The 14,522-nt window shown below is 50.1% G+C and overlaps 1 protein-coding gene across 2 annotated transcripts in view; it reads left to right on the top strand.

The window, feature by feature from the left end:
* Disc1 (DISC1 scaffold protein) overlaps window positions 1-14,522 on the top strand; it is a 199,491-nt gene that overhangs the window by 65,692 nt on the left and 119,277 nt on the right. For both annotated transcript variants that reach the window (XM_087900602.1, XM_087900603.1), the window contains 2 exons: window positions 4,968-5,088; window positions 7,867-8,090. In XM_087900602.1, coding sequence (XP_087756728.1) covers window positions 4,968-5,088; window positions 7,867-8,090 — 345 coding nt within the window. The remainder of the gene's footprint in view (window positions 1-4,967; window positions 5,089-7,866; window positions 8,091-14,522) is intronic.

The raw sequence follows: 14,522 nt of genomic DNA on the forward strand, positions 1-14,522 counted from the left end.
CCAACCCTTCCTCTGCTCGCTACAGTTTTTTGCTGGGTTACTACAGCAGCCTCTTGCCTTGCTGGATTTTCTCGCTTTGCTCTTGGACCTTGTCCACCTCCCACAAAGCGATAAGGAGAAACCTCATGCTGAAATCAATGACTCCTGGGCTTTCGGCGTGGACCCTGTGCTCTGAGCGTGACCCCCCAAAGCCTCTGTCACGCAGCCCAACATCTAACTGGTTAGCACCAGCTTCCCACACAGCAGAGCCTTGCTCGAGTCTATGGTCTCCCACGGGTCCGTTGCAGTCACTAATGGTTGCTCATTCCTCAAGACAGTAAAGCCACCATCCTCCCAACCCTCCGCCTGTCACTCACATGTCTCACTGAGATGTCCTCGAATATCCTGAGTGACAGTGTCTCAGGCCGAAACCTTCAATCTGCTGCCTTGAATAGCCCTTGTTCTGAAGGATGATGGCAGTCCCATCCCCTCGTTCTGAAGGATGACAGTCCGCAGAGGAGGACCGCGCTGTATCTACCTCTCCAACTGATGTTTGCAGGAGTTACATATGTGTACATGTGTGCATGTTTATACCGATTCACAAGCATATATGTGAACCCGGACCGGGGGCGGGGCTGGAGAGGAAGCTGGAGGAAGACCTTCCCTTCTGTCTGTCTTCCTTCGGATGCCCCAGCCCCGGGCTGGAGGCTGGTAACTGGTGTTGCGCTGCCGTTTCCTCCTCTGACTGGCTGACTGCAATCTCTACACTTCCTGCTCACCTCGTAAGAACATGAGGGAGCTCGTCTTCCTCACCGTAGTTATATTTCATTCTTGACTTTTTCTTTAGTCTGTTTTACCTGTCCTGTTATGCCCACAGCTAGAAAAGGACTTGATATCTGCTTCGTTGTCACGTTTTTACAAAGCACGTGGGCACGGCTACATGGCTGCTAGTAATTAAAGTCTGCCTTTGCATGTGCCCAGCTCTTCAGTGGCCTGAGAAGTTCATCTTCACCCCGTCAACTGAACTGGAAGGCTTCCCAAGAGACAGTAGTTCCTGCAGTCCTCACAATGACCACCAGGGGGACCTGGATGCAAACTTCTCAGGAGTGTGGCTCCAAGTCCAGGGGAAAAGAGCTGTTCTGCGTGCTGGGGACTTTCTCTGCAGAAATAAAGTAGTTTTGTTAACACGGCCAGCTTTCAACACGAATTAGCAACTCAAATAGGTACCACTTTACCTTTATGGGATCAAGTGTTTCTTTGAGAAGCTGGTGAAAGCAATATATGTTCCCATACTCAAACTGCCAGGGCTGTCTCATGAAACCATCAGATTTGAAGCCCTCCCAGTCACTCTGGCTACGGGAGGAGGGGATGTCTCAACATCTCAGGTTATGAAAGCTTAGAGTAGTATATAAGGGGATTCAAACAGCCCCAGAGTCTACCAGTTACTTAATTTTTATCGTCACTTACTTTGAAAAATTACTGTTCAATGTCTTAAGTAAGCTTGTGGCTTTTGCCCCCTTGGAACTGCTTACACCAGCACCCACGTCACCAGGGTTTGGAGGTTACTGCATGGCTCCATCAGTGGCCGTCACTCCTCACACTACCTCCCTGGTGTTAATCTCTGTCACTCAGTAATGGGGCCAGGGCCAGTCCCTGGGTGAGGTGGACGCTGCTCCTTAGTTCAAGATGGCTTTTTTTGTTTGTTCAGTTGATGGATTTGTTTGTTTGTTTGTTTGTTGAGACAGGGTTTCTCTGTGTAGCCCTGGCTGTCCTGGAACTCACTTTGTAGACCAGGCTGGCCTCTAACGCAGAGATAAGCCCACCTCTGGTTTTCTTCTTTGTGTGTGTGCGTGTATCACATATAGAATATCTTTTATCAGAGACCTTTCCCCAGAGGATAACTGATAACTGGGAGCAGTCTGACCAAAGATAAAACTGAAGGACAGGAAGGATTTCCAGGCTTACCACGATGGGACTCTGGCTCTGTCCAGATGTCACAGCGGCTGCTTGTCAGTTCCCCTGAGAGGGGATCAAAACCCTAAGTGTAGGCTGGCAGCGGGCCACCCGGCACTGCCTGCTTTTCCTGCCTTCCCTCTTGAGCATACAAGCCTTTGACTTCAAGTGGGTACCACGACAGACTGCAGCCTCACAGGGCCCACTGACCCTCAGATTGGAATGGGTACCCAGGGCACAGAAGGAAAACTCACAAGACGCTGTCAGGGAACAAAGACGTCATCTGTGCACTTTGCAGCCGTGCTTTGTGGCTCATGATCAGGTTTCACAGGTGGGTTTCCTTCCTTCAGTGATTGATGGGAAGGAAACTAGACAGAAAGAGGAAGATTTCCTCATGACTGGGCTGGTCCTAGTGGGCACTGGTCTGAACCCCTGAGGCTGAGAGTCATATCTTAGATCTTAGAGACCCCCCACCCGGGTCCCCACTAGCACCAAGCACCAACATTCCATCATCCCATGCGGTTGTAGGTCTTTATCTTCCCCGGAGGGGTCTGCTCATTTTACATACGGATTAGTTTATAGCAGCGATGCCAATTTGCTCTGCCTTGAGGGATCACATATTGAGACTTCACAAATATAAAGAAAAAGAGTTATGTAGCAGAGGGGGACTCTGGGGACTGAAAAACATGGAAGATGGAAACCTGTCCCTGCTTCATAACTGAGCGATGTGTCCTGAGGTCGCTCCTGGCTCTCCATGGATCTCTTCTCTGTCCCGGGAGTAGGAGTGTGAGAGACAGACAGAGGGGTGTTGCTTAGGCACAGGGGTTTTTCTTATGGGTTAAGTAATGGATGTGGCTAACTGTCATGCACAGAGTTGGCTCCCAGCTATGCACCTGTAGCTCCTCTCTGCGGCTGATTTCTCAATTCTGCGTTGGCTTCCTATGCTACACTGGCTCCCACCTCGACACAGATGGCATCGATTCAACAAATTGAAGGGACTCTAATATCAGCATCCGCCAAGCATATTGGGAAATAAGTAAGGGGAAGAAATGAGTGAATGCAGCAGGAGACGGGATGAAAATGACTTCTTCATTTCCAAGGCTATGAGCTCATTACGCCACCCAGCAGGTATCTGCTGAGTCCTGACTCAGTGATGGGCACTGGGAACCTCAGCACAAGAGGAGCTACATCTCCCTCCGAGACTCACGGTGAAGCTGGGAGAGCGTGCAGCAGCCCAGGGAAGGGCCCGCATCCTCTTTTGACAGCTGTCGGAGGCCGACCGTGGTACACAGAAGGGGCTCATTCTGCCACTGTCTTCATATTCCAGTCCATCTTCTGTAGGAGTGTGTCCACCAGGCAGGCCCAGTGGTCGCTTTACAGATGCACACGTTAGGATGTTGGAGGTCTCCAGCAAATGTCCCAAGGACAGGGTGTCTTACTGCCTTCTCTAGGTAGTCCAGTATGAAGGGGATTGGTGAGGTTCAGAGGGTTGGGTTAGTTCAAAGACACAAACTGAGAACCACAAATGCAAGTTCTAACTGTGACCTTGACCTCCGTGAACTGCGTTCTTCCTGTTCTGTGCCGTCCTGGGAAGGACCCCACAGGGAACTAACTTCTCCATGGGGGAGGGTGGGATGCGATAATGGGGGGACAGGTTTTGAACTTTCTGGGAAGTACGCGGCCTGGGGTGTCTTGGAAAGTGCTACAGTATAGGTGACGTGCTGGCTGGTTGTGTCACCTTAACACAGCTTGGAGCGGAGGGAGCCTCGCTGAGAAAATACCTCTGTAGGGTTGGGCTGTAGACAAGTCAGTAAGTAGGGCGTTTGTTTTCTTAATGAGCGATTGATGGGGGAGGGCTCAGCTCACTGTGGGTGTGGCCACCCCGGGGCTGGTGGTCCCAGGTTCTGTAAGAAAGCAGACCACTGTGGGTGGAAGGGTGGAAGCAGAAATAAGCTGTTTCCTCCTCTCTGTTGCTTTTTGGTCCGAGTGTTTTATCACACAACAGAAAGAAAACCGTGACAGTGTGAGTTAGCCTGGTCTACGTGGCAGATTGTGCTGAAGCAGAAATGTGCATTAGGGACTTCACCCCTGTGAGCTGGGGAGGCTTTGTGCAGCCTCTTAAGTACTACATGTACTTACTCTTTAAGACCTGCAGATGTGTGTCCGCCACACCTGTATGTAGGCTTGCGGATGTCTGTCTGTCCACCCGCCACACCTGTATGTAGGCCTGAGGATGTCTGTCAATCCACCCGCCACACCTGTATGTAGGCCTGAGGATGTCTGTCTGTCCACCCGCCACACCTGTATGTAGGTCTGAGGATGTCTGTCTGTCCACCCGCCACACCTGTATGTAGGTCTGAGGATGTCTGTCTGCCTGCCACACCTGTATGTAGGCCTGAGGATGTCTGTCTGTCCACCCGCCACACTGTATGTAGGTCTGAGGATGTCTGTCTGTCCACCCGCCACACCTGTATGTAGGTCTGAGGATGTCTGTCTGTCTGCCACACCTGTAAGTAGCTGGTTGTTTTCTACTCTTCACTCCTTGCCCTTCATGCGCCCACCATGGAGGGTTATTATTACTTATAAATGGCCGGCCTTAGCTTGGCTTGTTTCTAGTCAGTTTTTCTTAAATTATCCCTTCTATCTTTTGCCTCTGGGATTTTCCCTTTCTCCGTTTCTATATGCCTTTCTTTGCTTCTTACTCCATGGCTTGTTATGAAGCTGGGTAGCCCCTGATGTCCTCCTCTCCTTCCTTGATCCTCCCTTCCCAGATTTCTCCTCCTATTTATTCTCTCTGCCTGCCAGCTCCGCCTGTCCCTCTCCTGCCTAGCTATTGGCCATTCAGCTCTTTATTAGACCAATCTTGTGTTTTAGATGGGCAAAGCATCACAACTTCGCAGAGTTGAGCAAATGCAACATAGAAGGATGGAACACATCTTCACATCATTAAACAAATATCCACAGAATAAACAAATGTAACAATATTAAATTAATATCTCACAACATCTGTACCGATGCGTATCTGTTATTTGAAGGTCTGGCAGCGATGACTCAGAGGCTCCACATGAAGAAGAGCCTCAGACCACTGCCCAGGATGGCCTACCTGCATCCATCACCAGGCGGAACTGGCTTATTCGAGAGAAGCAGCAATTGCAGGTGAGCAGTATAGAATCTTCCAGAGAGGTAGCGGCCCTTTTCTTATCTGTGTAAGTCAGATGCAGTGAAGTGGGTTTCACTTTGTTGAAGTGTGAGGACTCAAAGCAGAGCTAAGGGAGCGGTGGCCGGAGGGTGTAGAGGAACCTCTTTGCACACAACAGGACAACAGGGTTGCAGCTGCACAGCATTATGGTCCTCAGGACCTTCTGGCTCTGCTCTCTGACTGTGGCAGTCAGTGTCTCCTCTCATTATTTGACCCGTAGAAGTTTCCTTTTGAGGGATAGGGAGAGCTTTGTGCTCCAGGCATGCTCTGTGGGACTCTGGGAAGCAACTGTCAAGGGAGATGGATTTACATCTGGGCTGAGCACGAGGCTGCACCTGGGATGACCAGCAGGTGTGTGGAAGCCATGCTTGGCACAGAGCAGTGCTGACATCTGGCCGAGAAGTGCCCAGGGTTAGAATGCTGAATGAGGATCCAAGGTGAGACCAGAGCCAGGAAGGGGCTCCCGAAGTTCTGGAAATAGTCCTGGGGCAGGGACCAAGAAGTAGTGGGGTGTGGGGCTGCTTGAGCCTAGAGCCTGGAGCAGGAACTGGGAGCCCCAAGAAGCACTGGCTAATAACATCAGGGGTTCATGGGAGAGCCCCAATGAGTAAAGTGGAAAAGCCATCAAATACGATCTTTAATATTGACTTTAGGTCTTCACATACACCCCCACCTACATGCATGGGCATCCCACTCATATGTGCCCACACGCATGTGAACATACTACAACGTGTGCACATGAAAAAAAGATGTAGGATCATCACAGAGACTGGTTTGTAGTTCCTCGAGAACTTACAAATAGAGTTCTTAGGACCCAGTGATCCCACTGTGGTTACACACCTGGAAAGATATGAAAACACAGACTAGAAACATCTGAGTCACTATAGCTGAAGACTGCCCAAGTGCCCATCACTGGGTGGGTAAGCAAAATGTAGAGTGGATGCCAAGGTCTGTCACTCACCTTTCAGAGAAAGGACACAGTGAGGGTGAATGTGGAGGTCAGTGTGTTCTGGCACATAAGCCAGTTGTGAAGGACAGATCCTGTAAGATTCTATTTAGAAGAGATCCTCCAGTAGGAAAGTAGATTGGTGGGGGTAGGGGTGAGGTTGGGGTAGCGGTTGGAGGGGGGAGGGACGGAGAGTTAGTGTTTAATGGAGACAGTGTTGTGGTTGGATGGTGGGGATGTTTGCACGGTTCGTGTGTGTGCCTAGCCCTACAGAACTGTGCATGCAGAACAATAGAGAAGCTATGTCTTTTGTTAGGTCCCTTTTTACTACAGTTTACAAAAACTTGAGTCTGTCTTCTTCTCAGTATAGGGAGGCTGAGGCGAAAGTGTCACTGTAGGTTCAAGCTTGGGCCAAAAGACAAGTTTGGGCCAGTGACGGGGTGAGATGTTGTCACTAAGAAACAGAAGCCAAAAGCAAACAAAAATGAGAGCAACAAAGAGGGTGGGGTGGGTGCCAGAGGGGGATGCAGAGTGGTCGGTTGTGAACCTTTGCAGAGTGCACTGAGACTGGGCTAGCAAGATGCTTGGGGAGGGTTAGCTCAACTCTCTGTGTCTTTTCTGGGTGGGTGCAGGAGTTAGAAGCTGTGAAGAATCTGCGCTGTGGGTGGAGAGAACATTCAGGAGATAGGGAGATATCGGGCATTAAGCTGTGCTCTTATCAGCTAGGAACAGCGAGGGAACAGGGGGCGTGTCCATTAGCAGAGCCTGGCGTTATGTTCGGACTCCTACGCAGCTAGCAGATGGCTATCTGCCCAGCACTGAGTTCACACTGTGTTCAATTACCTGCTGCTTGTTTATTCCTTGGCCTGGAGACAGAGGATGGCTCTGGATTAACTTAGATTCCAGCTTAATAAATTAGGGCAAATTATGTGTGTGTGTGTAATTATGTGTGTGTGTGTGATATGTATGTGTATGTTTGAATGTGGGCAAAGGTGCATGTGTGTGCCTATGTATATGAAGGACAGAGGTTGATATTTGATATCTACTCCAGTCTCCCTTCACCTTGTGGTTTGACACAGGGTTTCTCATTGAATCTAGACTTCACTGACTGGGCTGAACTGGCTGGCTAGCAAGTCCCTGACATCCTCCTGTCTTCTGCCTCCCCCCCGCACCCCATGCTGGGGTTGCAGATTCATTCTGTGGGTTCCCAGCTTTTGCACGGGTTCTGGATGTCAGAACTAGATCTTCATGCTGGCATGGCAGATACTTGACATCTCACAATCCTGGGAAGTAAACTGGCCAGCATTCTGAAGGACACTAGACTCTGTGACTTGGCAACATCTTGCTCTCTCAATCCTGTTGACCGAACATGTCAAGGATCCTATTTTTCTGTGCATCCTAAGTTCTTGTGTTTGGGAGCAGGCTGCCTTCCCCTCCTGGGGAGCTTGTGTTGCAGAGTTTGGTATGAGCGGCTAGCGCCTTCATTTGTCCACCAGAAGAGAATCCAGGGGTGTATCATTTGCTGGGTTCTCTCAAGTCAAAACCTTGGCTAGCACCTGTTCATATTTAATTTTTGGGAAGAAGGGAATGTTTTTCCTCCTGCCAGCTCACCAGAAACATAAAGCTGGCATGATTTTTCCAGTTCAGCAAACTTCTGGGATTTGCCTGCCTTGAAAAGGGGGGGGGGCGCACTTCGCAATCGTGGTGCATATGGCCTGTTCTCAGTTAACCAAGTCATTATCGGCAGAGCAGGGTTAATGGAGGAAATCTGTTCCCCCATTCTCTGCAGAAGGAAATGGAAGCGCTCCAGTCAAGGATGTCTGCGCTGGAAGCGAGAGAGCAACAGCTGAGCCGAGAGCTGGAGGAGCAGGAGACGCTGCTCCAGTGGCAGGGCTGTGACCCGAGGCCCCTGCTGGCCCAGCTGTCTCCAGGCCAGCTGCAGGAAATCAGCAAGGCCTTGGGAGAGACCGCCCAGGCTCCTCTCCACGTGGAGCTGCCTGAAGCCCTCAGGAGGTACTAGTAACTTTCTAACTGGTTTTCCAACTCTTTCACCTGTTCATTGAGACGATGTTGCTGTTCACTGCCCACAGGTGCTTCTCAGTCAATCTGTTTGCTAGTGGGAATGCTGGAGGTGTTTTGGTATAAGATTCTTCACTGTGGTGTGTGTGTGTGGGGCTCAGTCCTGAGCACTGGGAGTTATTTAGTATCCAGTCCACCCAATCCCCAGCTGCCAGCACTGCCCCCTCTCCAATAGGCAATTTCCATTATTCCAAGGGGCTGGCTTGGTTTTTCTTCCCCCTCCCTCCCACCTTTGGGGTCAGTTGGAGAGAGATTTTTGACATTGACTTTTGCTGAAGACAATTATCTGGAGAGAGACAGATTCCACTTCTAAGAGATAGGGTGTGACATTGGAAGAGTGTGACCTGGGCTGGAGAGACGTTTAGTTATAAAAGTATTTACCACCCAAGCGTAAGGACCTGATCTTGGATCCCCAGAACCCACATAGAAATCTGGGTGTAGTGTAACCCCATTTCTGGGGGTGTAGACTCAGGAGGATCTCTAAGCCTTGCTGACCAGCCGGTTTAGCTGAATTGTTGAGCTCTAGGTTTAGTGATCCTATATTACAAAAATGAGATTGAATGTGATTGAGGAAGATCTCTCTCTCTCTCTCTCTCTCTCTCTCCCCTTACACACACACACACACACACACACACACACACACACACACACACACACACAAACACTCAACCAACCAAACAAATAAAAAACACCCAAACAAAAAAATCCCAAATCAACCCAAAGCAAAACAAAAATCAAATCCAAACAAAGGAACAAAAAACCAAGAGGGCAGCTCGAGCAGAGTTTTTCTCAGGGCCATAGGGATGAGTGAGCTTGTGCTGCTGCTGTTGCTGGCTCACCAATCAGCAAGTGCCCGGTGCTGGGCAGAACATCCCTTTGTGGGTTGTTATTATGCTGTCTGTTTTACAGATAGGGAAAGGAAATTTAAGAAAGTTAATAATTAAAAACACGGATAATTTGCCCAAAGCGTTATTAGGAGAAAAAAACAGACTGCCATTCCTGCTTTCTCAAACTTGGGTCTCAGCTATCACAGCATGGGTCTTTCCCGTGTTTTACCTTGTGGAGAGCTTGTGAAATACACGTATACACATCTACTAGGTTGCTATTTATTTGTTTGCTTATTTATGAGACAGGTCTCACTATATACCTCAGGCTGACTTCTAGTTCTCTGTGTAGCACAAGCTAGCCTTGAACTTGGAACCCTCTGTTTCTGCCTCCTCCGAGGTCTAATCTACCTGTTGCTCTTCAGGGGTTTAAATCTCATTTTGGAGACACAGGAAAGACACACTTACACACGTGAGAAAGAGGTGCTTGTGCACAGACAGGGATGTCTAGTTGGGGCTCAGGACTCTTCTGGGTCACTCTGCTTCCTGCCTGAGAGGATCCTCATCCAGTGATATCTGGCTGGCTCGGGACTGATAATGGCACTATTTAGGGGTCCTCATCCTGGGATTTCTTGCTGACTTGGGACCTGATAATGGCACTATTTGCGGGGGGGGGGGGACTTTCTAGTCTCAGCTAGCCTTAAACTTGTGGCAGTCCTCCCATTTCCACCTCATGAGTTCTGGGGTTCATCACCACACCTGGCTAGAACAACACGGCAGCTGTTACCACCCACAAACTTGACAGCATAAGTGGAATCCAGCTGCAGACTCAAGGTGCTTCCTGGCATCAAGCAAGTGTAACGATGGAGAGGGTCCTTCCATGGATGATCCAGGCCAGGTCTTACACAGGAACTCCTTAAGAACAGGGGCATCCTGAGATGGCTACTCAGGGGACCTCTGCTGGCATGAGGCTGACCAAGGCCTTCCTAATAGCATCTAGTGTTTTAAAAGATATTCTTTGAGCTGGGTGGTGGTAGCACACGGCTTTAATCCCAACACTTGGGAGGCAGAGGCAGGAGGATCTCTGTGAGTTTGAGGCCAACCTAGTCTACAAGAGCTAGTTCCGGGACAGGCTCCAAAGCTACAGAGAAACCTTGTCTCAAAAAAACTATATATATATTTCTTTTTTTTTTGAGAATTTTATAGTGTATGCAATACATTTTGATGATATCCACTCCTGACTTGTCCCCTCCAGCTCCTTCTGGGTCCCTTCCAGTGTCTTCTTCATGTCCTTTTAAAATAATTCACTAAATCCAGTAACTTCTGCCTGTATACACACAGGTATGGGGTCACCGGCCAGAGCAGGGCAACGCAAGGTAGACCTCACCTCTAAGAAACTGACTTTCCTCTAGCATCCGTTGATGGTCAGTAGGCGAAAGCACCAGGACGATGACCAGGAAGTTGACAGGACACAGAAACACAGAAGCCGTGTGAAATACTAGGCACATTGCAGACAGATGACGACCAACACTGATGAGGTTGTGGAGAAAACAAAGCCCGCGTTCACTGCTGGAGGAAGCGCAAAATGGAACAGCTGATGTGGAAATCAGCGTGGAGGCTTCTCAAGACACTAAATATAGAAGCCCAAGTAACCTCACTATGTCACTCCCGGGCATCTACCCGCAGACCGCCTCCTCCCACAGAGATACTTGCACGTCCTTGACCATGGCGGTTGTTGACAGTAGCTGGGGCAAGGAATAAGCCTGAGTGTCCACCAGCTGAGGAGTGGCACATAAAGAACGGGCTTTTATTTGGCTGGAAAGAAAAATGAAAATTTTAAATGTGTGGGAAAATGGAAAGAACTGGAAAACATTACATCAAATGATGCTTCAGAAAGACAAACCCCACATATTCTCTCTTATACGTGGATTCTAACGTCTAATTTCCAGATATGCATATTTATGTGGGAGTGAGTGGGCAGAGGTCAGGACACTGGAAAGGGGCCCTTGAGAGGGCAAAAGAGACTTTAAGGAACGGGTGTGGAGAGGGCAAGAAAGTATAGGTGACACAGGGAAGGTGATTGTCCCTTAGGGTTGGAGATCCGTTAGACTTTGACAGACAGCAGCATGGCAGGGGCTCGGAGAAGAGTTTGGGCCTGTGTGGCAGCACGTGTGCCCTTCTGTGGGTCTCAGAGGAAGGTGAGGCGCATCGCATAATCTTCAACACAGACTCACAGCCAGGCAGATGCTAATTCCTGGGTGGCAACAGGAGGGGAGGGGGTCCTGCATTCCAGGAAGGAATGGGTGAGCCCAAGAATGCGAGGGGCAGGAGTGTATTTCATTAATGGGTGTTATAGGGTGGGATGTGGCACCTTTGGCTCTCCAATATCCTGGAGGCTGATAACTTAGCCCTGTAGACTTCCTCTGGGGAAATAAGATTTATGGCACCTGCCATTCTCCAGGAATTAGGCACCAGGGAGTCTGTTAGGGGATCACAGATTCAAGGGATCTTGGTAGGGGGCATGCCATTTCCTTCAGTACAGTCTTGAAAAAAAGACTTCTATGGACTGACAGGACCCTGTCAGCCCCTCACCCAAACTTAACGTGATGGAAATGAAAGTGGGGGTTGGGGAGGGAAGGGGGCAGGGGCGGGGAGAATCTTACTGGAATTGTTAGGGTCAGGGTGTGGGCCTTGGCATCTGAGCACCTGTCCTCAGTAGGGCAGTTAGAGAGACAGATAATAATGAAAGCAGAGAGAGGGGTTTGGTCAATGTGGTCCTGTTGGGAAGAGGAACAGGGAAGTGCAGTGACTCCTCACGTTTATCATCAGGGTCCTGACAGGAGGTTTAGGCTTATGGAGGGCAAGAGTGTGCGTAGCTAAGCAGTACTGGTCACAGTACATCTGCCCATCACTGCCCTGTTGGTTCTCAGCTCCAGCCTATCCTGTAGGGTGTTCTGACAGGTTGTCAGAACCACGTGACATCTTTCTAGGGGACACCTCTGACTGGCTTCAACTTTCTTCTTGTTCAGTGTGAGACTGCTGATAGCCAAAATCTGATGGCCAAAGAAAGGCACACAAATGTCTCCCTGGAATATCTTCATTCCTGCAAGTTCATTTAGAAGATGGGGGATCACGAGGAACAAACCGGGGTGGGGAGGAATGACCAACGCTAGGCATGCATGAAAATACCACGTGCTAATTAAAAGTTAAATGTAAAAAAGAATTAGGGTCTTACCTGAAATCTCAACCCCTGGGCTTGAAAACAAGCCCGGAGGTGTTTTACAATTTTTTAAAAGATACGTTTAATTTATTTTATCCGTATGGCTCTCTTACCTGCACATATATCCTTGTACCACATGCGTGCCTGGTGCCCACAGAAGAGGGTATTGGATTCTTGGGACTGGAGTTGCAGGCAGTTGTGAGCCACCATGTTAGTGCTGGGAAGGGAACCTTGCTCACCTGTGAGAGCAGCAGGGGTCCCTAACATCCCCCCCCCACTCATCTCTCCAGCCTCTGCACTTGTCTTTGCTCCTCAGACCTCTTCTGATACAGGTATCTGGAAGGAACCTGACGTTCGTTCCATCCCAGGCTGGCTCCCTTAACTCTGTTGGTAATGGGGCTGGGATGTGCCGGTGGGACAGGGATGGTGAAGCAAAGGGGATCGAAGCCTGAGGTGACAGTTTCCCCTGTTTTCTGGGGACTGCATCTGTGCATGCCTGTTCCGCCTACTTGGAATGGGGAGGAGGGGTGTGGCGATTCGAGATCATTGCTCTCCAGCACTGCCAGCTGTACCTCCCCGGCTGTGCTTCACACTCCAGGGAGGGCAGCCTGGGACCTTGTCTAGCGTGCATCTGGCTCCCTGTACATCGAGACGAGGGTAATCGTAGTAATAACAACAGCAGGCTGGTGCGAGGCTTTCTGGCATTCTGCAGGGATGCTTGGCTGCTGACGTTGGTCTGCGCTTGAGCTCTTCATCATTCAGCTGCCGGGACTTTGCGTGCTTCGTGTGAAATGCGTTCTGGCAGCTCACGGATGACCTGTCTCTAGTTGTGCATTTGGAAGAAACATGTCGCATCTTTTTACAAGCTGTTGGCGTAAACTGTGAAACACTCCAATCCCCGCTTATTGAAAACCTGACTGGGTTTTGGTTGTTGGGGGGGGGGGGGCGGGTTTGGGCACTTTCATAGCACAGCTGGGCTGGGAAGGCAGAGGCCAGGCCTGCTGTGGTTCTTTCCTCCTTAGCTGACTGCCCAGGGGCTCTGAAGTGAGACAGTGAGCTGGGGGTGGGTGCTGCACAGGGTGCCTTGGCATCCCCATCATACCGGGCTAGGGCTTCTTGCAAGTGAGATTCAAATTCGTCAAAGTCAGCAGGTCACAACTGACTGGAAACAGAATTGGTCATTTTCTGTCCCTCAAATTCATACTCCATTAGAGTGGGGAGACCCAGGGTGGCAGCAAGGCTGGCGTTGGAAGACCGACCTCCCAATCAGGGAGGTATGGCAGAGGATCCCCGAGAAGGGTGTGTGGAAACAGCCAAGTGCAGGAACCTGTCCCATTGCTGTCCCCAAGGGATGGTGGCAGGGCCACCTACCTGTCAAATTGGGCAGTATGCCAAGGCGGCCCTCAGCCAAGAAGCCATCTCCAATCTGTGCCCCATTTCTGGGGGTCTGGTGTTGTTTAACCTTCACTTCTGGGCTCTCTTTGGATTCTCCGCCCCTGCCTCCCAGCTGGCTGGTTTGTCAAGGACAGCGACCTCTGGACTCTGAAAGCATCTGAACTCACCCGGAGGAAGATGAGGTTTCTCGATGCCAAGACTATGTTTGATGAGACTCTCTGTTTTTCCAACCTTCCTCTCTCTCCCTCCTCCCCTCCCTCCCTCTTCTCCCTTCTGTCTTCCTCCATCATTTTCTCAGACACCTTGCTTTCTAAGAACTCACGAGGTAGGCAAATATCTGCCACGAAAATAAATGTGGTGGCCTTAGTGCCGAGAAATGTATGACTCCCGTGAGGGAGAACGCGTAGCGCTGGGAACCGTTGTGATGACTTTCCTGCTGCTGTGATAGATGCCATAACAAAAGTCGCTCAGGGGAAAATGAGGGCGTGTTAGCTTATGATCCCAGAAGGATGGAGTTCAGCATGGCAGGGAAGACGGGCATCAGGCAGGAGCAGGAAGCTGGCCTGTCCTATTCCAGCTGCACATAGGAGGCTGGGAGTGAGAGTAAGAAGTGGGGTGAGGCTGTAACCCCTCAGAGCCTACCCTTCTGCACGGCGCCAACTCCTAAAGGTTCCTTAACTTTCTCAAATGGACAGGGAGTTAGGGAAGGGGGAGGGAGAGAAGGAGAAATAAAGACAAAACAGGTTAACGGAATGAGAACCAATGCACGTGAGACCAGACGGCCCCCGACAGCAACTGGAGGAATCGGAAGTTCTGTCTGACTTCAAGGCATCCCAACTGATGGGCAATCAGCAGCCATAGAAGTGCCATTTCAAGCCAGGGATCTTCAGAGTGATGTCTAAGGACCTCTCCGCCCCAGCCGAGATG

Source organism: Myodes glareolus, chromosome 22 (assembly GCF_982192425.1).
Source record: "Myodes glareolus chromosome 22, mMyoGla1.1, whole genome shotgun sequence".
In the NCBI taxonomy this organism is placed as follows: Eukaryota; Metazoa; Chordata; class Mammalia; order Rodentia; family Cricetidae; genus Myodes; species Myodes glareolus.